Genomic DNA, 23,834 nt, shown 5'->3' on the forward strand with positions numbered 1-23,834 from the left:
GTTAGGGACCCAGAGGTTCTGTTGTTTTATAAACTGTAAGACGGAACAACCAGTCTCCTAGGAGGACCTTCCTGTGCTGCTTGCTTTGGCAAAGAGCTATGCCAGCCCTGGATGGAGAGCTGTCTGAGATGAGCAGGCAGGGTCACACTTCTTGCCGGGATTAGCCCTGTGTGCCTAAGACGTAACACCAGAAAAAGGCCCTCTAACTAAGAAATACTGCCTCAGCAGCCCAGCATGGTGGCAGCTGTTGTTTTCAGTTTCCACTGATAACAAAAGTAGCCTTCAGGAGCCTCCAGCCTGTTCCGCACGTGGTCTTTCATGCCCTCGAAGCTGCCTCACCCACCCTACACTGCTTCCCTGGGCGCAGAGGCGTGACCCCTCCCTGGCTCTTTGGGCTCAGTGCAGAGGTGAGGAATAAATAGCACAGCGATTACCAAGGTGGGAGTGTGAACGTGCCCTTGGCAGGAGGTGGAGGAGCATGGGAAGAAGGATGTCAATGGGTTCATTAACAGGCAGAGCCTCTCTTTGGCAGCAGAAGGTATACATTGTGTTACACTGCTACTCAGCCAGGATAAAGACAATGAATGTAACTTATCAGGAAAATTACTAGGGGGAAGTCATGCCTAACACAAAGAGCAAAGAGCAGGTGAAGAACCTGCTATTCTGGCTTCCCTCATGTTTAACAGTTTTTGAAAAGTCCTCGCCATGAGTGCTGTGACAGGTGCCTGCATTAGCAATTGCATTTTAAGGCCTGCCTATAGAATGCAAGCCTAATCCTACAAGGATGCTACCTGGCCACACATCTCTCCAGGAAAAGCATTCTTGGAGGTGATTCCCTTTAAGAATTCAAGCAGGGCCCGAGTGCATCTTCAGTGACTGAGCTGTTACCAGAGAAAAGGATCCTAGAGGTGGTAATGGGTGAGAGCAACAGTGATGGCAGGTGGCTGCTCAACTGCATCACAGCTGGCGTCATCCAGAGAGCCAGAGGGAGGGAGGGGGCCTTCTGCTTCATTTTAGAGATATTACTTGAGGGAAGCGATGAAGAGTTGCCTCAGCCTGCATCCTCTTGCACAGCACTAAAGGAAAGGAAAAAACCCTGTCCGAGCCAAGCTCTGGAAAAAGCACCATTTTCCCTTGGCATCTTTGCAACAGTGTAAATGCCTGTGGACAGCAAGGAGTGGATAAATGAGTATTTCCAAACTTGCTCAGTATGTGGTGCTTTTCTGAATGTCTCAGACACAGGAATCATGTGGTTTCCTGTAAACAAAAGATCACATCTTTTTTTTTATTATTAAAATTTTCTATACAAATATATAAACTATATTACTCAGATATCAAGACCAAAAAATGCAGATTTCTCAACAGAAATATAGACACTTTGGGCAGAAGGAAGAGAGAGTACGTGTTTTGCCTACTTGGGGCTAGCACTGCTGACTTTCCAAGCCCAAGTTGAACAGTTTGAAAAAAAAAAGAAACTTCTCTTCGGTTCCTTGGAATTTACAAAAGCTGGCAGATACTTACATGTCCCTTTTTTCCCCTACTGTAATTCCCAGCATGAAGCCACCTGATGCGCTAGCCAACACAATGACTCAAACCTTTATCAGAATTGTGTGTATTTTGCGGAATCCCGGGAACTTTAAGAAGCGCTCTATGATCAGCCCATTCCTGTCTAAACACCCTTCGCATGCTCTGTGTAGCAAAACAAAGGCTGAGAGCAGTTCCGTGACTCGGCACGTTAGGAAGTAGAAAGAGCATGACAGGAAACCTGTACTAAATACAACTATGTTAAATTTATTTGGCGGGAATGTAAGTGGGCCATGAAGAGATGTCGGCCAAGAGGCACGAGGTTGGAGCCCACCCGAGCTCCCGAACAATGCTGCCGGCAGCGGGGGCCAAAGGCCCGGGACTGTTCTGCCCCCAGGCCGATCTCCCTCCGGCGGGAGCTCGGGGAGACCCCCGGCACCGGCCGCGGGGCGGGGTCGGTTTCACAGCCCCCCGGCTGGCTCTGAGGCAGCGCCGGGCGAGCAGCCGCCGCCGCCCTTGCCCTGCGCCTGGCGCGCCACTCCGCCATGGCCGGGCGGGCCGCGGGCGCGCAGCCCCACCCCGCGCGGGCCGCTGCCCCGCGCCGGCCGCAGGCCCCCTCGTGCCGCGCTTTCCCGCCCGCCCCGCCGGTGGCGCGGGGCGGGGCCTGCCGGTGCTCAAATACCGGCAGGAGAAGGAAGCGGGGAGGTGCCGCGCCGCACGGCCCGCCGCGACGAGCCGCGCCGCCCAGGCCCGCTCCCGACCGACCGAGTGAGTGAGTATCGCCCGCCCGGTGGCGGGAACGGCCCGGCCCGCGCTGCCCCTCGGCGGGGACGCGGCGCTCCGGGAAGGGCGAAGGGAGGGACCCCGGCGCTGCGAGCGCCCCTGCCAGCCCGCCCGGGCTTGGTTGGGGGAGGACAGGGCGGGAAGCCGGCGGAGGGAGCATCGTGGCGGTCTGGGCCCACCCTGGTGCTCCCCGAGACGCGGGGAGCTGGGCGGGGGCCGGGCCTGCCGCGGCGGTCCGGGCCCGCTGGCTCTCTCCGGGGCGGCGGGGCAGGCGGAGCCCCGGGGCCTGCCTTACGGGTCGCTTCTCTTAGCCCGCCAGTCTGCTCGCCGAAGTGAGCGGTCAGTGACCCTGACGAGGGCTGCGCGGGGGTTCTGCTTTCTCTTATCGATGCTGGAAACTCTTCTGCTCCCCTGCACTTCCCCCGTTTCTTTTTGCCCGCTGAATCCGACCTTGCTCCTCAGCGGTTCGGTTCTTGGGTTGGTTTTTTTTTTTTCTTTTACTGTGTTTCCTGTTCTCCCAATAGCTCTGTCTCGGTGGTTGCTCCGTGTGCTCCGTTGTGGCTGTCCCGCTCTTCCATCCACGCCGCTCCCGCCTGGGTTGTGATTGAGTCTCCGCTCTGCTCTTTACTCCGTCCCGTCTTCTGCCTTCCCCTGCTGTAACCAAGTCGCTCTCTGCCCCCTTTTTTCTGTTCGTGTTGCAAACCGTCTTCTTGTCTGCTTAGGTGGTATCTCGTACGCCATAAAAAGCTCTCTTTTCCCTTCTCCTACTCGGTAAAGTCCAACATCTCGGTCTCTGGTGAGAGTTTTCAGCCGAGGGAGATTTGCTGGGCAGGGGGAGAGTAAGGAGTTAATCCTGTAGCAGCAACTCCGGAGGGACCCATGCTTGCCTCAGCTTTTCAGCAACAGGGATGTGGGAGTGGCAGCTACAGCAAGAAAGCAAGGCAAGAAAGGATTTAAAATAATAGCGCCATAATGTGTAGGAAAACCTGGCGATTGATACAGATGAGTCAATTCAGCGTGTGCTTCTCTCCGGTCTCCTTACCTTCCACAGAGCTGTAGGTGTCTGTGGCCACCTTGGCCGCCTCTTTTGTTTCCTGTGAGCAGCACTCACGTTCCTGTGACCCAAGGACAACGTTCAATTCAGGGCGTCTGTCCGAAGGCTGGAGCAGGAGACTGGGCAGTGGGGCAAGTGAAGAGGGACCGAGGGAGCAGGCCCTGCTCCTTAGAAAGGTGTTTCTTTAATGCGTTGTGGTCAGGTGGCGGTCTCTGTGCCTTGGAGCGGCAGTGGCTCTGAAACTGGTGGGTTTGGTAGGGATTCTTGTCTTCTTTTAAAGCACAATATTTTGTAGCTTTAACTAAAAAAATAAGGTACAGGGCCTCAGAGTTGTTTAAATCACTGAAGTCTTAGTCCAGAAAGTCCATGTTTATTCAGGAGACGTTGGCAGCTCTTCATCTTTCTTGGGGTATCTGGGCCAAAAATCTTGTTGTAGGATACTTGTTTTGTTATGTTTTCAAATTGGTTAAAATGTTAGTGGAGGAAGGAGCAAGGTGGTTCCCCAACAGGAAATTATTGTTAAGGTGTTTGGTTTTTTTGGTAAAGGACTTTTGCAAAAAGTCCACTTGTGGGGAAGACTGACTGGTGTTCTGTTGTAACTTTTTGTCACTAATCAGACTGAAACTCTGTTTTCCCCTGACTGGTGGAAGTATAACATCTTAAAAGGTATTAAAAGGAAGGGGGGTTTTTTTGTGCATTTTTTTTTTTACTCTCCTTGGCAACTTCCTTAGATAACGAGTTTAATGCTGTTCAGGGTCTTCTTTAGGGTAGAGCTTTGCCCGCCTACTCCTCGTGATCTCTGTGCCACTGGTGTTACACGAAAACGCGGGGGGAATGTGTTGTATAAAAAGAAGCATTCTAGCCTGTTGTTATTCACTTGAATTTCTGCAACCTATCTCTTCCCATTTTCCTGTCTTTTCTAGGTCTCTTGTCTGTCATTACAACTAACTGACTGTCAGGGTTTAGGGACCAGCTGAGGCAAAAAACTTCTGTTGTTTACATGCAGAGTGTAACATCTGATTGTAAGTCTTCTGGATAGGCTGTCCGGTGCTAAGAAAGGTTGGTGTGAAAATTCTTATTTGGCTGCTCCGTTTTGGCTTACACTCCTTGTTTGCATTTGGTGACGTCTGCTGAATTTAGGAAGAAAAAAAAAGGCTGATTTTTGGTTAGGTGGTTTTGTTGAGTTTCCACCCTCCCAATTTCTTAAAACTGGATCAGGGCAGCTGGTGCTAGCACAGCTGAGACCACGAGGACAGCTCGGTTTCTCACTACTTACTGTCAGTAGAACCATGTCTACGCTCCACCAGTGCTGCTTGTGCAAACCTGGAGCTCTTGGTGTGCCTGTACCCCACACCAGGCCGCTGCACCTTTGGATAATGTGAGGGCCTTGTAAAGGTGCTCAGTGTGGCTTTTTATTTCTCTTGGCTCCTGAAACAGTAGGAGCTGTGATACATAATTAGGGAAGGCTTGTGTGTGTATTCACTGAGTGCTCTCACCTGGGGTCAGTCATGCCATCTTGTTTCTGTGTATTGTTTTTCCTGTGTAACAGGATGACAGGAGTCATCCACACTCAGCAGGAGTCTGAGGAGCTGATAGATCAAACGGATAGTTTTTTCTGTATTAGAGTGAAAATGTTTAATCTGGAAGCAGGCAGGCACATAAATCTAGCAACTGCCACCTTTGGAGACCTTCGAGGGATGTCCTGGTGCTTAGAAGTTAGCTTCCCTTAATGGCCCATCGAATGGGGAGGTAGGGACATAATAACTATTAACAGGTTTATATGCTCGGTGCAAAGACTGGTGTAACTGTGGAGGAGTAGCTCCGAGGTGTTGGCTCCTTGATAAAGCAGCTCCTGTGGGGGTCGGGGAATCAGCCTGGGCTACGATTTTCTCTGCTGAAGGGACTTGAGTGCAGATGAGCAGGTTTCATTTCCACCAGTTAGCATTTCCTCAATTCGTAAGAGAGCAGAATTTACCAGCAAATCTGGTATTTCTTTGCAAAGCACCTTCCTCTGGTTTTCTCTTAGCATGGTGTGGTTTTTTGTCTATGTCAGATTCCAAAGTTTTTGCGGCTGGAATTATCTTCATATCTGTGTACTGTGTAAAGCCAAGTACATGCAAATATTTCTAATTAGGGAGTTGAACTCATGGCTTGGCCAAAGGTGTGAAACTCCTACTTGAAGTCTGACCCCCTGTTAGTTTTGGATGGCTTACTTTGGGGTTGGAGGGTGTTGCAGGGGTCTGAGTTCAGCTTATAAATAAGACTCATTAGTAATGATTATAGAATGTGTATAGTTGGTCCCTTCCCCAGAGATTTTACAAGTCTGATTTTTTTTTTTTTTCTTTGACCCAGACCAGAGAAGGAGGATAGGGAAAGGAGGGGTAAAATGTAAAAAGAGATGTTATGAGTCACACAGTGTCCAATCTCATTCTTTAGGTTTGAAAGCAATCTGTGAAGCTTCTATGATTGCCTTGATTTGTACCAGATGTCTGTAGTTTACCATGTCCTGACATCCTGCTGTTACCTCAACTATATTGGGAAGTGAACAGGACTTTGTAGCTGCCAGTGGTGTGTGTAAGACACCTCCTTATACCTGGATGAGAAGGCATGCATTGCTTCCTGCAGGATTTTTGAAGCAGTTGCTCAAGTGTAGAGCATAGTGCTGTGTTGATGTCTCTTTTGCACCTTTCTTTGCAACAGCTGCTCTAAGAATCCTTCAGTCCTAACCCCATGGCTTAAAGCATTGTTAGCACTGCCTTGGGCACCTAGTAGCTTCTGTTCTTGATCCAGTCTGCTGGCTTTCCTATCTCTGCACCGACGTGGCACTGCACAGTGGTGACAGAGTGATTCCTGGCCATGGTGGCCTTGGTTGACTGTCCTTGCTGGTGAACACAAGGGAAGGGCTGTACACCTCGATGCATCCTTAGAATGCTGCTGTTTCTCACAAGAGATGACAGTGTCATTGTGGCTTTAAACTCCTCCTACCCCAGGATTTTGCTCACCACTTTCCTTTAAAATCTGAGTTTCATTCAGCTTCACTGAAGGTATGAGATGGGGAACCAGACTGTGTGTGCAATGATTGCACACATGGATGTTGAATTTTTGTTTAAATGTCTGTGAACCTGTTGTGTTTCCTGATAAAACGCTGCAACCTTTGGTCAGTTCCTAGTATGCTCTTGCTGCAGTTTATGGTGAATGGGCAATGCCCAGGTCTCTCTGAGATATTGGACTATTTCTTTCATCTTCGTAAAGGAGAAAATATGTTCCTTGGCCAGTGTAACTCCTGGTAGTTTGTAATTGTTGTTACACCTTTAGATTAACAGCCATGCAAAACAAAAGCACTTGGGTCAGCTAGTTGCTTTATTTTGGTTTTATATTCACTTTCTGGGATTCAACGTTAATCTGTGTTTCCTCCTAAGCTAAAACCGAAAGTGAAATGGCTTGCATTATTTCATGCATAGTCATGTGTTGTCTAGTAAAATTGACACTTTTTCACCGTGCTTTTAGACCTACAGCTGGAGAGCCTGGAGCAGTGTTGAGTGGAAGATAGATGCAGCGTCCTGGGGCATCTTGCATAGGTTTGCCTCTGCAGTAGGAAACGTGTTCCTGAACTCAACTGTTCTGCAGTTCTTCAGTAGCAGATTCCAAACGGCTCCTGCTGTGTTTGTTTGAAGGAGAGTGTTTTCTTAGCTGTGTATAGTTGTGTTAAAGGTCTTTAAAAGAGGTGATGCTTTCCTTTATGCTTACAGTGTTTGAGGCACTGCTGTCAAAAGGCTTTGATTGGGGCTATGAATGCTGGGTTGAGATATCATCACTTCTGGCTGCCTGGTTTGAGGTTCTTGAGGATGTCTGGGCTCCTGTCTTAAGGGATTCCTTCAAAATTATTTTGATTTTTCACTGCTTTCATCAGTTTAATTATTGTGTTGGGAGTAGGAGGTTGCAATGCAACGCGATGAGAGAGAATTCTCCGAAGGACCAGTGTGTTAGTGTAATCAAAGGGCCAGTGTCAGGCTTTCTTTCTGGGGATGGTCTCTTTGGTTGTCTGTACTGGTATATGGTTGTTTCATAAAAGTAAACATAAGAGATATTTATAGCTATGGTACACTTGATGCTTAGGAGGAAGGAAGCCCATTTAAAATTCACTTTTATGTTTTGGAGAAGCTGTCAAATATTGAGACAGGGTTCTGTATGTTTTCAGAGCAGATAAGCATGCAGCTGTGAAGATTTGTCTTTGTACCCCTTCTTCCATAAATGCTTTAAGTCTCTTCATAATGAACATTTCGAGTCCGATAAGGTGAACAGGCTTCACTAAAATCATTGAGGTGTACCAGCTGTAAAAATCCTCTTGGAAGTAAATTGTCCTGTGTGCTGAGCTGTTGCTTAGTAGCTCCATGAGTGTCATCCTGGCTGTTGCATCAGCATACTTGTTTTAACTAAGCAGGGAGCTTTGATCAGGTTTTCTTATTGTTCCTTGGGCATGTATTCTCAAATGACCCATGTTGATCCAGTATTTAAACTTTAACATTGTGAGCATCTTCATAGCTTCTGTTTTTTTCAGAAAGCAGTGTAGGTATTCCTGGTACTTAGGAGTCTAGAAGAGGAATTCTTGCCTAGTCAGATGGCCTGAAGGTAACCAAAAGCAGAGAGAGTGCTACTGTTAGTGGCCACCTGTTTCCATACAGCCATCTTCTTGATTAATTTTTTTTTGATCAGTTTCCTACTTTGCTTACCAAACTTGCCAGTCAGGCAAAGAAAAGACATATTTACATTCCTCTTTACTGTTGGTATCAGGTGTGAAATGCATTTAAATTGTAATATGAAATGGCATTCCTGTTTTTCTGACTGCTGGATGATCTGTGCTTATGCTGACATGTAACAGTTGTAAAGTGATAAAACTAAAATAAGGAGGATATTCCTTGTCCTCTAGGTGGCATGACAGTATCCAGTCCCACTTTCTGAGGTCTTTTGGTTAGCAGTTCTTGTCAGACCCTGTCCAAGTAGCACCTGCATCTGTCAGAGGCACTATTGCCAAGTGATAAGAGAGTCTGTCCTCCCTGCTTCAGGGCCTGAGCACTTTGTTGCTGCTCGACTGTAAAGGCATGTCAGAGTGCACGTGTGCAGTGCTGATGCCCTGGCAGGGGCATCTTCTAAATCTGGAAGCAAATCTTGCATTTCTCTGCCTTGACACTGTCACATATCACCAGTGATGGCTGGAGTTTGTTTCAGTCCACTTAGCAACATTACTGAGGAGTTCCCTCCTCTGTCCTTCCTTTGTAATGTCAAAAGACTGGAACTGTGATGCCTCAGTCTTTCATGTTTTCCAATCACTTTGAAGAGGCAAACAGTAAGAATAGCTTGAATATGGCCTGTGACATTACTGCAGGGTTTTGTTACAGCTGCTGGGCTGATATAGTTGGACTTGTGAACACAAAGCTAACCCTGTAAAGACCAGCAGTCTTGTGAGGGTGATAGTGCCTTTTCATTGGGGTTTGCCCCGCTTCCTCCTGACAGGTCCTTAGGAAAGTATTTTCTTAATGTTTGAGGAGGTTATGAAAATGCAGGGCAGGCTTACCTGACTGGAATTACTTTGCTCGACATCAGAGCGGAAGAAGTACGCTCAGTCCCAGATCCAAAAAACCACCTGCACTGTGGCAGCCAAGATCCAAATCTCACCTCTTTCTTTTAGGTGTGGCCATGCCCAAAATATGGAGATGTGCAAATTCCATTTGGGTCCAGCTCTAGTTAGCTGAATCCAAATCCCAGCTCCAAGCTTTGGGGCAGTTTGAGCTGCAGTCAGTTTCTGCTGACTCGGTTTCAGCCCAGCTGTATCTGTAGGCTGGCTTCTGAAGAATACTGAACAATGTCATTTTGCTGCCTCCATCACTGATCTGGTATAGAAATGGTGGTAATCAAAAGTTTCTGCCTACTTTTTTTTTTTTTAAAGAGAATTAGTAATATGGTAGTGTTCCTGCTTACTCATTGATGTGCTGCATCGGGGCTGGGCAACAGAGCATTTTGAGCCAGATGAAAATAAAGGTTGATGAGGAAGTTGGGTGTTTTTCCGCCTAAGAAGTCAAAGTACTGCCCTGATAACAAGATTGCTGCAATTCATGTCATGAAGAATAATGTGAAACAGCAGCAGACCTCAGGGAGCTGAAATAAATCTCCAACAAAAAGGCTGATTGAAACCTTTTTAGAATTGCCTTTAATAAAGTTTTTCTTTCAGAAAGGAAAATAAAGCTTCATTAAACAAACTGTAATGTATTTCTAAGTCAAAATGCACATCTGAGAGTACTTAGCGTCTAGGCTGAGATGTTCACTATGTACTAAGGCAGCATAAAGAAGCAAAGGTAAAAATGCCCCAGCTATGGAGATAGTTGGACAAGCATCCGTTGGTGTTGGGTCTTTGTGTTCCATTTAGAGTTTCAGTGCCACTGAATACTGGAAGATAAATATACACTGAAACTGTTAGGGGCAGGAACTACTGAGCATGTTTCAATGGTTTTTTTCATCAAAGGTGTTATGAACAAACTGCTTTTCTTTTTTCGTTGCTGGAGGGATTGGTAGTGGCAATCTGATGCTGAAAGGAAGAGAAACAAAAGCTGACAGCCTCAAGTAATCAGTCCTGCTTGAGAGTAGCAGGGAGGGGTGGATTTAAGCAGCCTCGTGGTTCCTGACAGGCAGCATGTCTTTCTGAAGAGTCTAGCAAAGAAATCACAAGTCACTGGGGGATGGGGTCTGTCCTGTGCTGGGCCAGAGACCTGTTGGCATCTCAAAGTATTCTGCTCATGGCTTGTCAGTTTTGCCACTTCTGAAATAAAGGTATTGATGTTGTATTATCCTTCCTTGGAGGCAGATGCACGGAAAATGCCCATCCCGTAGTTTGGAAGCTGTGTTCCCTATGGAGGGGAAAGACCTGAGAGACTCTAAGCCAATAGCTTTGGTATTAGCCAGATAGTACCAAACCATCACTTTGGTTTCACAGAATATGTATGTGCATCCATAGATGCATGAAGGGGCTTGTTCAGCCCATCCTTCACCTGGCTTGCCATCTGCAATGTCTCTGTTCCCCCACCACGCTGCTTTTCTTTCCAAAGCCTAGAATCAAATTCTACTTTAGGGCAGGACGGTGGGTCTCAGATGAGCCAAATCTTGGGGCCTTCTAAGCCCTGTTACAGGCTGGCATGTCCTTTGCCGGCTGAATAGTGATGGGGACAGGTTTTCTGTGGTTAAGATACCATCCTATTTATTAATCTCAGTACTCTTTTGCAGATCAACAAGATATCTTCCCTTTTGCTGCTGGTTTCTCTCTTGCCTTGCAAAGTCTGAAGTGCATGTGAAGCTGCTGTGGGAGTAGTCAGGCTTCTTCCAAAGCTAGAGAAATATGAGGGAAAGCTCGGGTAGCTGGGCTGTTTAGTTTCTGTTGGGTTTATGGGCTAGAAATAGAGCGTGGCGGGGTGATAGGGATTCCTTTGGGAACTTGGGGCTGTATGATCTGGGACTTGCTTACACTGTCATGACTTGAAGTTACAACAGTCTGGCACAGCTTAGAATATCCTCAAATAAAGAACTTCATAAGTATGTGGTGATGTTTCTCTTCCTCACTTTCCAGTAATGGCTGGTTATGTAAAGCAGTTATGCCTGTGGCAAGTTTTCAGGAAGACAGTGAAATTGAGTGGTTATGACTTGGTATGTGGATTTAAAATGTCAGATCATATCAAGTGCCTCAGTTTCCCTACCTCTAAAATGACGCCTTGTTCTGCAAAGAGCTCTCCAGCTCAACAGTGAAGTGTTTGCCTACTAGATGGGTAAGAGCCACCAGGTCCAGGAAGGGACAAATAGGCACCGTTTCATGTCTTCCAATAATGAGGTCATCCTGACTGCCAAAAATAAAGTTCTTATCTTTCAGCCGCCAGGCAGAGAAAGCAGTGAACAGGTTGGAAGTTTTTTTTCCTCTCAATGACTGATGCTTTATTGCAGTTTCTGCTTTGAAGACTTTAATTCCTCCTAACTCAAACATGAGACATAAAGATAAGTATCTTGACAACTCACACAACAGGTCCACTGACTGATAGTGTCTGTCCAGGTGTGTGTATGGGATGTGTCTTGGAATCCAGACAAGTTGTTAAAGGAGTCAGTCCTACAGGAATGTGGATTTGCTGCTGGAAAGATATGTTTTCATAACCAGACAGTGTCTGATACAGCTGAGAGTAGTAACTCACGGGTTGAGCTGTGAGGAGAGGTGAAGCATCTGAGGGGAAGTGATGGTAAACAGAAGCATTTTTTGTGGTGTGGATTCTTTTCTGAGCTGTCTCGAAGATGTAATGAAAGTGTGAAGGGATGGAAGCCGATTTTGTAGGGTGGCTTAGCGCTGTTGCTGTAGGGGTTCTGGGACCTACTCTTGTTTATGGCAGCCTTGAGAGCTATTGAGAGTTCGCCCTAACAGGCAACTATATGCTGCTGGCTGATTCTTGCTGCTATGTGGGAAGCTGGTGGTGGCATGCTTGCAGTTCCTGGGAGATACAGCAGAACCCTCCACTGGTTTTAGAACAGGTGAAACCTTGCATGCTTTGCAGCTCTACTGTTTCCATGTGTAGCTCCCCACCTGGGAAGATAAAATGTGTGCTTGCAGTGTTTGCTCTTGAAAAACATAGTATGTAGCACTGGTATGACAGGGAGGACCTAGTTTGGTCTTTCTCTAGCACAACAATGTCCAGTGCTCCCTCTTTGCCCAAGATGGCATGGCAGCACCAGCAAGGACTGGGAGGAGTACTATACAACGGACAAGGATTTTTCTTTGGCTTGCTCCTCCCAGAACTGCAAGAGGCAGTTCAGTGGTGTGGGAGGAGGTGCAAGTGTGGAAGAGAGCCATGGACTGCAAATTGTCTTGCAGTCCTGCCTCTCTCTTTTCTGGCCATGCCTGCTGTTGCCTTTAGTGTTGCCACCCCTCACTAGTGGGCTGCAGCTGGGAACAGCTGCCCTGGTGAGTTCCTTGTAAGGTTTAAAGGCTAATGCAACTTGGGGATGAGAGGGAGAAACAATCTGAGGGACCTGTGTTGCTGGAGGATAGTATGTACCCTCCCTCAGGATGTACTCAGCCCCATCTAAAGAGTCGTGATTGCCTTGGGGGAAGCCTTGGAGACTTGCTTTGGGGAAAGCATCCACAGAATTCTCTTGTAAAAACTGGCATGTGTGTGGGTGGAATGAGGTCTGTCATTCTGTGTTGACAGGCGGCTGGTGGATGTGCTCCTCTGACTGTGATTATGTTGACTTAACATATGTCTCTCCACAGTTCTGCATCCCAACACAATGTTGAGATGGAATGGACATGCCCCACGCTGACTCTTTAGAGCTGATTTAAGGGTCCTAAACTTGTGTTTAAAATACCCCCTTCATTTTTTTTTTGAAGGAAGATGGAAAGAACTGATTGAAAAAACTGGTTATAGTCTTACCTGTTGAACACGTCAAGGCATCTAGTGGTTTCGCAGAGGCAGCTGTTAATACATGAAGCTTGCTTGTCTGAGTGAATTGAAAGTGTGAAAAGGAATAATGTATTAAAATTAATTGGTATTTCAATTAAAAAAATCATACTCCATGAAATTCATTCCAAGACTTTCAGCAGCCCTAAAGCAGCCGTAGCAAATGATCTAGTTTTACTCTGAATCTGAATGCAGATGGTGTTTGTAGCCTTTATCTCCATCTTTTCTCACTCTCCAACTAGAGGTTCTTTTCACCCAATATAAGGTAACTTTTCCATCTACCAGAAAAGGCCTTAATCTGAATCTAAAACTACCAGGATTCCAAAGTCTTTAATCATTAAAAACTCCAGGTGGCATGATTACATTTGGCTGTTTGGGGTTTGCTCTTTAGGAGTCCAATTTTTTTGAGATTCCATTAAGGAATTTGACTTCTTAGGAGGAACTTTGAGAGTATCCAAGCCCTTTGTATTGATTGAAAGTAATTATCTAGAACTTGAGGTTTCTGGAATTACTGGTTAACTAAAAAAAAAAAAGAAATAATTGGCACTGTATTGTAGTAGTAGGGAGCCATTTTGTGGTGTGAGAGAAATGCTTTTTTCCTGTTCTCGGGTGTGTTTTTGACCACCCAAGCAGAACTTTATTAGCTGAGGACTGGAACCCCTCAGGGCCTTTCACTGCCTGGGTGGTGATTCTTTGATTCAGGGAATTTAGTTCATGAAATTATCATCTTCAAGCCTCCTTGTCTTAGTTTTTTACCATATAAGTACTTTGGAGTGTGGTGGGTTTTTTCATTGTTCATTTTTGTCTTATCTCTGTTCATGTGCAGGAGTGGACAGACTTGCAATTTGCAACTATGATGGGTGATTTTTATGTCTCTATTTCTGTGGACCTGCCCTGAGGAGTGTTTAACTTTACATAGAGCTGAGATGGTCCCCTGAGGGGAAGGGAAGAACCCCCATGTATTGCAGATCTCTTCTCCCTGCACACCCATTAACATCTCTGGGTGTAGCAGGTATCCTGACAGGGCAGAGGCTGCACAGCCCCTTTCTGTCTGCATTGGGGCTCTTGTCCAGGTGTTCTACCTGGGCAGGGCACCCAGGGAAGACCTTTCTGCCATAACCAGCATATAAGCCTCTCTTTGAAAAGCATAAGTGCTTTCAAAATGCAGTATTTGGGTCTGTAGAGCTATAGCCAGGCACCTTTCATGCACATTTCCAAGAACTGATGTGAGGAACGTGCACAGGCAGACAGTCTCAAGCTCCTGTTACAGCTTCTAGTCACCACAGTAGGCTGATGTGGATAATGCACTTGCAGAGCCTTGTGCCAAGCTGCTGTGCCCTGGCTTTCTGGGCCTGGCTGTATGGACATGCCCAGAACAGATCTGGATCTTTTCGTCTGACTTTGGGAACGGAGCAATGTGCCTCTTTTTCTTCCCAAACTGGAGTGGTCTGTGCCTCTTATTTTAAAGTAGGGAGTGGGGAAAGGACAATAGTACATTTCTTTTTGGTTGCCTCTTTCATGAGTGTTTGGACTGAACCAAATGAGTTTCCTGGCAGTGTGAAATAACGTGACAAAAAGGTGTAGGGGATCTGGATTTTAAAGCCACCTTCTGAGCTTTCCTTGGAAAGATGTGGCAGGTGGCAACCCCCCCGAGGAAGTGTCTTGACTTATATTTCTATTCCATCCTCTTGCTGTAAGAAAGATTATGTTGGTCCCTCTGAAGGCTGATGTTTTATTTAGTCTGGTTATTGCCACCTGACTGTGTTCAACTTGCTGTCCAGAAATTTACTGGAATTCTTATCAGTGAGAAAAAGTAGGTCATCCTAGCACAGTTTGGCTAGGTTTGGGTGGAAGAGGTTTTGCTGTAGAGTTTTTGTGAGTGAGAAATTTCTTTGCTACTCAGCTAGTTTCACCAGCACATCTGGCCACTTGTGTGCAACTTGCAGCTGTAGAGGCTTGTGTTGCATCACGCTTCCGCCAGAACTGCGGGAGGACATCTGCCCCTCTGCGCGTGTAGTGTGGTGTGAACAGGGGATGGCACAACTTCTTGTACCTTGGAAGATGGGGAGATTTGTTCAGCCTGGCTATTGCCAGCCCAAATTAGCCAGCATGGGTTAATCTGACCAGCTATAGAGCTGAGGTCCCACATGAAGCTTTTGGCACAGGCTAGAGCTGGGTGGGGATGGCAATACTGGTAGAGCCCAAGAAGGTTGCTGTGATGAGTGTGGGTTTCAAGGCAAAGGGGGGATGTGGACAGCAGAAGCTCAATACTACTTCAGCCTTCCTGTGGTCTAAGCCATGATGGTTCAGGGAGTGGTGTTTAACTTGGCAGGAGTTGGTATCAGAGGATATCCACTATTTACTAGTTGTAACATGAACACTGGGTTTGGGCTGAATTACTTTGAATTGAAAATAAATGTTATATGTAAAAACAAAGTATGTGCAGGTTGAGGCTTTGCCTAGCCTACAGAAATGTTGCTGATGTGGACAACTCCTGAGGATTTGGCACAAAGCCAAGGTCCTGCCACAGACTTAATGCTAAATTGCCACTTTTGTCTTAATCTCTGGGATTGTCTCAAGTTCTCCAACCTGAATTAACGTCTATCTCTCCTCCAGCAAAGTCAAGCCCAGGAGAAGGGTCACCCTGACCTGTCCCAGAGAAGAGGACAGAGGACTGCACTCTCCCCAGCCAGCACACTCTTTAGGGTAGAGGTGAGTGGAAGCAATAGGGATTTGAATGGAACAGACACAAATGCAAAGCAGCAAAGGCTAAGCTTGTGTTTTAGGAAGCTATTAGTCTGATGTAACAATGAAATGAAAAAAAGAACTCATGGTTAAGAGGTTGCCTGTAGGCTATTGTGTGTTAGATGTATTTGAGGTTGGGTTTTGGTCTTGGGGACTCCTAAGAGCCTTTGAAAATCTGGGAAATTCATGGTCTCTTAAAATTATTACTGTGGTTTCTTTCAGAGTTTTGAATTAATTTCTACTTTCACTTCCTCCCTCTTTTCCACCAGCACACTTAATTATTGTAACAACCCCTCACAACTGTGTTTTAAATGAAATAGGATCATTCATCTACTAGCCCAGGTCTTTGATAGTTAGCAGGCCATGTGTTTGGACTCCTTGGTGCTTTCACCCCATTTTTGGGCAGACAGTACCTGTGTAACAGCCAGGTTATTGCCCTGGATGAAGAAGGCCTGTTGGGAAGGTAGAGGCCACTTTCATCCAGGCCCTGCTCATCAAGAGTTGAAGCCAGCTTGCACCAGAGACCTCTGTGTGCAGCTGTGGGACTGTTGCAGGATTCCTATCCTCCCCACATGGCATTTGCTAGGTAGTCTTGTGTTACTGATGCTTGCTGTGCTGCTCTTGCACCTTTCATGCTCTGGGACTCCTTGTACCAGATGTGACTACTTGGACTGCTGGTCTGACCCACCCATCAGCTATGCCTGACTGGATGAGGAGGGAGCACTGGGCTTTTACCAGCTCCCCTTTCTCAGTGGGTGAGGGAGGCCACCCTCTGCACCATGCTCTCTGCCCTCCCTGCATGCCTCTTCCCTTGGGCACTGCCCAGCCACGAGACAGACTGAGAGTTGTCAGCCCTGAGCATGCACCATGGGGGCAGAGGAGCTCGTGACCTGGGTCCTGTTTTCTCCTTTCTTCCTAGTAGTAGGCCTCCCTGAAGGCTTAGAGTTGTGCTCATGTAACTAGAAGCCTTTGATGGTACGTGGTTCAACTTTCCCTATCCCTAGGTATTTGTGGGGAAAGTACTGAAATAAGCCTAAGTATACACATGTATCTCTGTGGGGGGGGTGGGGGAGTCGCACTTGAAGTCCTGCACATGTGTGGGAATGTCAGCTGGATGTTTCACTTTAGAATATACTGCTGTGCCCATAGACCCAAGTAGTTCACCTGCTCTCAGTAGGTACTCAGGAACTCCTCTGTGATAACACTGCTTTCAGTTCCAGCCTCTGGCACTATGAAGGGTTGTCCCTCCCTTCCCCAGCACCACCTCTTGGCTGTAAAGCCCCATTTGTAGGTTATGTCACTCCACTGTCTTCTACGTGTCTGTGGCAGGAAGGAGTTCCGTGCCCCTCCTTCAGGTGAAGGGCCCTTCTTGCTGGGACAGTTGTGGTTTTCTCAGCCTTTTTTTTATGACTGCCAGTGTGTGATGGGCAGCCCTCTCCAGAAATATGGATATGCATCACTAGAAAGGTTGGGGGTTGTTTTTTTTGAGGCATGGCCAGACCCAAGAGCACTGCTGCAAGATGTGGGTTTATGGGAATTTTTTTTCCTTCTAACCCTTTTCTTTCTTACTCTTTTGCAGGGCAAGGACTTCTGGTCTGAAGCAGAGGGTGACAAGAGCTGCTCTGTCTCAGAATCCATCATGGAACAGGTTAGATTCAAACGTGACTGAAGTCAGTGGTTCACAGTGACCAGTGCTTTTCTTGTGCACTTGTTCCAAGATACCTTGAGGAGATAAGACTTAACAAGTGCTGTCTCTTGTCCTTCTGGTCTTCCCCAGAATTGCTGCAGGGGCCCTCACACTGCTCTGAATACAGATGAGTGGGTGGAATCATTTAGTTTGCAAGCTGCTTCCTTGTTACCTTGCAGTGTGACATTCCCCCTTTTAAACCTCAGACTGGATATGTAGCTACAAGAGACTACAATGTTTACTGATAAAGCTACAAACTACTAAAACTAATAAATTAATAGACACACTGCTGTGATCAATTTATTGTAGTTTTGTACAATATTAAACATAATTATGAAGCTCCAATTTATCACACTTAAATCTTATTAACTACATTGAACTGGTATTGAAATGTCTATTGTCCTCCCCACCCCACCTAGTGTTAGGGTACAATTAGAACCCTCTTTACCCTCCAGCAAGCCTTTTGAACCTAAACCTAATGACTAGTCTAGTGGGTTGTTCAAGGGCATTGCCACTGGTGCCCAGTGAGCTTGGGTCACCAGGTGAGCTTCACTCCTGTCTGTAAACATCCATGCTCAGATCGTGGAAGATGGGCCTTCTGTTGATCTTTGACTCATCCTATACCTTATTCTCCATTTGTTTCCATTTCTGGACTCTCCTTTTTATTGTCTTTGTTCCTCCTTTTCTCTGCCCAGTCTCCTATGAAGTAAACAACCTGTCTTTAATTACTACTTATATGTTTGTCCCACTTTTGCTACTGTTGCCTAGGCAATATGGTCCTGTATGATATTACTGATATGGATATGTAGATATAGGTGGCCTTGCAAGGTTCCACGCACCAAAAGGTGCCTGAAACTCTCTTTCAATTATCAAGTTCATCCTGGTTGCACACTTGATTACCCTAAGCAGTTGGCAAGACAAACCATTATACTTTAGCCTTGATTTTTCTCCCTAGTTACAATTAAGCCTAAGCATTTTCTTATCTTACAGGCAGACGGTCTGCATACTAAAGATATTCTTACTTTATTCTTACTATACAACATCCTGCTCTCTCAGCTGCTTAACTAAAATTATTGGACAGTCTCCTGGCTTTCTTCAGAGGCCTTAGTTGGTTATGAGGCCCCACGTTCCAGTGGGACCTCTTGCTCACATCAGTCTGAGTGTCTGAGGGACCTCCTCAGCCTAACTAATTTGGGCACTCCATGCCACCTCGCTTGAAGGCGGCAGGGTGTGTGGCTGCGGAGGCAGCACGTGCCTGTTTACTGGGGGTGAATGTGCCGGTGTAGATGATACTAGACACCAATGATCTGCCATCTCACTGTCACTATTCTTGTGAGAAACTGCTTGGCTCTTTGCAGGGACCTGAACAGGTTTATTATGGAGCTAGTTGAGATCTCTTTGAGGGAGAAAAAATGTGAACCTTGGGGTTTTTCGCAGGCTTATGCTATCTGTTATCTCTGTTTCTCACCTTGTTACTGCTGTGCTCTGATTACATTTAAATGGGGAGCTGCTGGCCTCGTTATGCATAGGAAGTAGAATGCTCAATTGCCAAATACAGGGGTAAAAACCTCCTGAACGCAGATGTCTGGACAGGGGGAAGTGGGTGGGTGGTTTGTGCTGAGTACACATCTGTTTCAAGAGAAGCTCTGATCAGGGTTTCTGTCATTGCTACAGCTGGAAATGGGAGGAGAAGGTGAGCTGACTCTTCCACCACTGATTTGTAAGAACAGAGCTATATATCATTCACCATCAGACAGTTCTGTGTGGGTACACATCGAGGAATTAGTGTGCATTTGCTGAAGTCTTGTGGACTCCCTGGCTAATGCTATTCAGGATGTACAGAAGAGGCCAGAGATGTGTTCAGGGTTGGAAAACAGCGTATGGGTAGACCTTTTGAGTGGAACTTTTCCAAGGCATGGGTTTAAGTGTGATTTTTCTTATGTTTAAGGTCAATGGATCTGTCCGCATGGAGTGTGCGCTGCTGTACACCTTCCTGGAGGTGTCCTCTGACTGTAAGTTCAAAGAGGAACTGCATTCCCTACAAAGCCAGGGGATTGTGCCTTTGAAAGGAGGCTACTGCTATGATGACGAGGTGGAACTTCAGACTGATGGCAATCGGAGCGGCCACTTGCAGAATGGTGAGCTAGGTGAGTGCTCTTTTCTCCATCCTACCTGCCTCTCTAAAGGTGGTGGTTTTTCTTTCCCCTTTTCCCATCTTTGCTGCTGGTCTGTTCCAGAAGAGTAACGTTTTCTCCATCGAGAAACTTCTCAATGTGGCTTGGTGGTGGTGGTGTTGGGATTTTAACACTTGGGATAAGACAGATAGTGCTTAGCACTGTTACCTTCCCATGGATTTCTAGAGCACCTGTCACCCTGGGGTTTTGTCTGCAGCACATCAGACAAGGGCCACAAAGCTGGTACTAATGATTGCTGTCCTCGAGGAGTGTGATATTAAGCAGTTGTTAGGCCTCACACTACTCCTCAGGCAGTATGAGTACTTGGGCTAGGATTTTGGTACAACTCTTGTTCTGGTACTGGGTGAATCCCTTTCTGCTCTACCAGTGTGGTAGAAACTGTTCCTCAAGTAGTTTCTAGTACTGTTTCTGCTTCACTAGCCATATGCAGGATGGCTGTTGCCCCTTGTTGAGGATGTGTCAGCTGGCATGTTGACCTCAACCTAATCAGGGTGGGGTGTAATAGCTGCAGTAAATAGCCCTCCCTCATACAAATCTGCATAGGTCTCATGCCCCAAGTGACAATGGGAAGCTTTGCCAAAAGGAGGTTGGACAAGGGGTAACGGTTTTAAACTAAAGGAGGGTAGTTCAGACTAGATATAAGGAAAAAGTTTTTTGAGGGTGGTGAAACACTGGAAGAGGTTGCCAAGAGAGGTGCTAGATGCCCCATCCCAAGAAACATTCAAGGTCAGGTTCACTGGTGCTCTGAGCAACCTGACCTAGCTGAAGATGTCCCTGCTCATTGCAGGGGGGTTGGACTAGGTGACCTTTAAAGGTCCCTTCCAACCCAAACCATTCTATGATTCTATGAGATGGTGTGTAAGAGATGGGTCCTGACAGTAATCACCTGAAAAAATCATGCACGCTCTATCTCACTTCCCCTCTCTAGGCAGGGTGTTGGCTGTAGCTGTCCTGTACAAATTTTGGTTGGAGATGTTCTAACCTCCCCTGCAGTGTTTTTTGGGGCAGGGTGAGGCTGCACTTTAAACTACAGATAAAAAAAACCTGTTTGCATGCAGTCTCTGGTAAATGAGTTGAGCGCACACAAGGGAGTTGTAGTGAGTGTAGCTGTCATGAATGCTTGATGATTTGGGGATGGGAAGGAGGTTGTGAATGGAGATGGGCAAAATGCTATGGGGTCAGCTTACCTGCACCAAACCGAGTCTGACTGCAGCCTGTGAACTAAATCCTGCTGTATGTGTTGGCAGTGTTTGACCCTGAGGTAAATGAAGAAGTCGTCCGGATCATTGCTGCTCAGCTTGCTGAGATTGGAGACCAGTTTGATAAAGAAATCAAAGCAAGAGTAGTAAATGATCTAGTGCAGCACTTTCTGAATGAGAATCTGTCTGGAGAGGTGAGTGAAAAGCAACCTGACTAGCAGTTCCTCTTTTAAATGTTGTGCATCCTTCCAGCTGTGACTTTGAAGCAGCAACCTTGCAACTTCTGTATCTTTGCTAGTTTGCTGATTTAATTATTGCCATCTTAAAATTCAGCCCAAACACCTCTGAAGATTTGTTAGAGGTGATGCTGTATCCTGTGGCAGCTGTTGCCATGCAAATTGTGGTTCCTTGGGCTCATCTCCTTTCTGCAGATAACGAAATTGAGACTGACTTTGAGAGGCATTTTGTCCTCGTTTTTTGGCCCAGTGGCTTATCTTTGAAAATCATCTGTCTGGTTAAGGCTTAGTATTTGTCCTTAAGATCTCTGGACTTTGCTGAGTCCTGTATGTCTGCTGCTCGTCAAGTGGGTAAAACTTGAGAAGTGTTAGTGCCGGAAGCTTGACCTGTCCTTGTTACTGAACGCTGAAGAGACAGCAAGTTAGTGAGACCCTTTTCTAGTGCCATAACTGTTTAGCTTATAGTCTGTCAGTATTGGGGGTAGCAGTGGGTTTTGGCCTGGATGGGCCACCTGCTGAGAAGGCTTTGTTAGGTGGCATCTTCACCTCTCTGATGCAGTCACTCTCCCACCAATAGATGTGATGTAGTCCCTGGCCCAGCATCTAACGTGCCTCACTGCTCTGCAAGGGGAGTAGAGTTTGAGGTCCCTTGCGTTAGACATTCCCTGTTTGGCATCTTCAAGATAACTGTGACTTCCTGGCTTGTTTGGCCTTCTCTGCCTGTGATGAAGTTTCCTATGCTCTAAAAGCTAATGCTGTCTTAGAATTGAGGGTCCACCTTCTTGCTGAAAAAGATTTAATGACTTCAAACAGTCTTTCTTGGTTTTTTTGTGGTATGGGGGTTTTCTGCTAGGGTTTGTCACCTGCACAGACTGTTTCCAGCAGAGTCTGACCATTCCCCACTCCTGCAGTCTTACTTTCCACCCAGTTAAGTTTCAGGCCTTCAGATTTATTGCCTAACACTTAGGTTTTGTCTCAGCCTTACAGAAGACCAAACCTCTGACCAGGTGGACCTTGCCTTTTCACATTAGTAGTGTAGCTTAGTGGGTGCATATGCACATTGTCCCTGTTGGGAAACTGATCTTGGGAGCAGTGTTTATTCCGTGCTTGGACACCTTCTCGAGCTCCTCCCTATGTGAAGACTTTTCAATGAAACTCACTTTGCCTTCTTGCTAGTCCCTGCCTAAACTTGTACCCCTGATTGTTACTGTGTTTAAGGTGGGTTGGCCTTTCCTGGGAGCCCCAGGATTCCTGTGCCATTTCAGGACTTGGCAGGCTTGGTGCAAACCCTGGAGAGGAGGGGGGCTGCTGCACTCTGAGTGTGGAGGGTGCTGTCTAAATTTTCCAGTGCTGTGTGTGTTGTCTCCCTTTTTGTCTTGGGTTAGCAGCTGAGCCTGGAGATAGTGTAACAGGCAGACTACTATGCCTGGGAGGAAGGGGAGTGGCATCCTGTGGGGTGTTAGAACAAGCACAGCAGTTACCAGCACACTCCTGGCAGACTGTGCTGAGACCCCTTTCTCCCACAGCTGTTGTGCTGAGATCCCTCTCTTCCTTCCATACAGGAGATAACCCAGCACATGTCAGCAGCAGTGGAAGGGCTTGCACGAGCCATCCCCTCAGACATGGAACAGGAGAAGGCCATGTTGGTGCTAGCAATGGTCTTAACTAAAAAAATTGCCAATACAATGCCCTCCCTTCTACAGCGTGTCTTCAGCACCACTGTGAACTACATCAGCCAGCAGCTGCACAACTACATTGTCAGAATGGTGAGTGCTGTCAAACAGTTCTCTGCAAGTCATGGCCAGCCTCTTGGCTGGCCTGGGTTATTCCCAGAGGGGTGGCCTAGCTCTGAGCTGCCCATGGGCTGCTGGTTTCCCTGGAGTGCTCTGGAGGTTTGGCCAGAAGGGAATGCCAGTCCCTGCAGAGCTCTGAAGGTTTGTGTGCTGAGGGAGGGAGGCTTGAGGAGGACATGTCACAGCTTCTGCTTGCCCCATTCTCACAGCAGACAGTGAAGAGTGTGTTTATTCTGTGGGGCAGAGTAAGAGATGTGGTTGCTCCTCTTCTTCCTGCAGTCTCTTCAGGGAGCTGTGCCAATAAGACTTGGGTTAATCATGCCCTTGGGGAAGGAAAGCCTGACCTGAGCTCTGGTAGCTGGATTTCCCAAATGTCTTGTGCCTGCGGTCTCTGCTCTTGTCTTCCTGGGCTCCCCAGAGCTTGGCAGAAACTGAAAGGGGAAAGGAATTGCCCTTGAGAAACAGCACCAGCAGAGGAACAATGAAAAATGGTCATATGGGAAATGGCAGCTCCGTTCTTGTTCTCTGGAGCTGCAGAGTCTAAACAGCTAGCAGTCAAGCCAGAGTAGAGGTTAGGGCATTTGGCCCCAGCTTCAGTACCTAACCTGTCAGGGGAGGGGGGTTGGATGGATGGACACACCCCACCCCACCCCCCCTTAAGAATGAGATTTGAGAGGTCAGGGCTGTGATCCTGCCACCCTGTGGAACAGCGGTGACTGTTGTGGGGTGCTGCAGGTCTGGGGTGTCCCCCTGCACTGCAGCGTTGGCAGCAACCCACAGAGGGGCCCAGCGCACCCTGTGTCATGTGAGTAGGCAGCTACCTCACCCAGCACCCCCGTTCTCTGCCTGGCAGCAAGGCACAGTGTCACTGTGAGGGTTCACTAGCTCAAGGGTGCAGAGTTGTCACAGAAACCGGACGCTAGTGTAAGAGACTGGCCCTCATGCTGCCTTAACTGCTGGGTGGGGCACTGCCCGGGGGTCTGACCGCACTGGGCAGGCAATGGGCTGCTGGGCTGTGGGTCGTCCACCCACCCCAGTGTAGGGGCGTTAGGAGCGGGGATAGAGCTGGGCACCGGGGGCCCTTCCACCCTGTTCCTCTGGGACTTGTGGTACCAGCTGTGTCCCTGCCATTAGCACAG

At 47.2% G+C, this 23,834-nt stretch overlaps 1 protein-coding gene across 3 annotated transcripts in view; it reads left to right on the forward strand.

Annotated features, from left to right (window-relative positions):
• Window positions 1-2,153: 2,153 nt before the first annotated feature.
• Window positions 2,154-23,834, forward strand: part of BID (BH3 interacting domain death agonist) — a 32,439-nt gene continuing 10,758 nt past the window's right edge. For 2 of the 3 annotated variants that reach the window (XR_012623465.1, XM_074826085.1), the window contains exons 1-6: window positions 2,154-2,292; window positions 15,457-15,552; window positions 17,165-17,233; window positions 19,221-19,419; window positions 20,715-20,860; window positions 22,465-22,668. Coding sequence is in view for 2 of the 3 variants with exons in the window: in XM_074826085.1 (XP_074682186.1) it covers window positions 17,225-17,233; window positions 19,221-19,419; window positions 20,715-20,860; window positions 22,465-22,668 (558 nt within the window). In the remaining variant the exon portion in view is untranslated. The remainder of the gene's footprint in view (window positions 2,293-15,456; window positions 15,553-17,164; window positions 17,234-19,220; window positions 19,420-20,714; window positions 20,861-22,464; window positions 22,669-23,834) is intronic. The other variant, XM_074826086.1, reaches the window with a different exon arrangement.

This window comes from Strix aluco, chromosome 5, assembly GCF_031877795.1.
Source record: "Strix aluco isolate bStrAlu1 chromosome 5, bStrAlu1.hap1, whole genome shotgun sequence".
NCBI classification, from domain to species: Eukaryota; Metazoa; Chordata; class Aves; order Strigiformes; family Strigidae; genus Strix; species Strix aluco.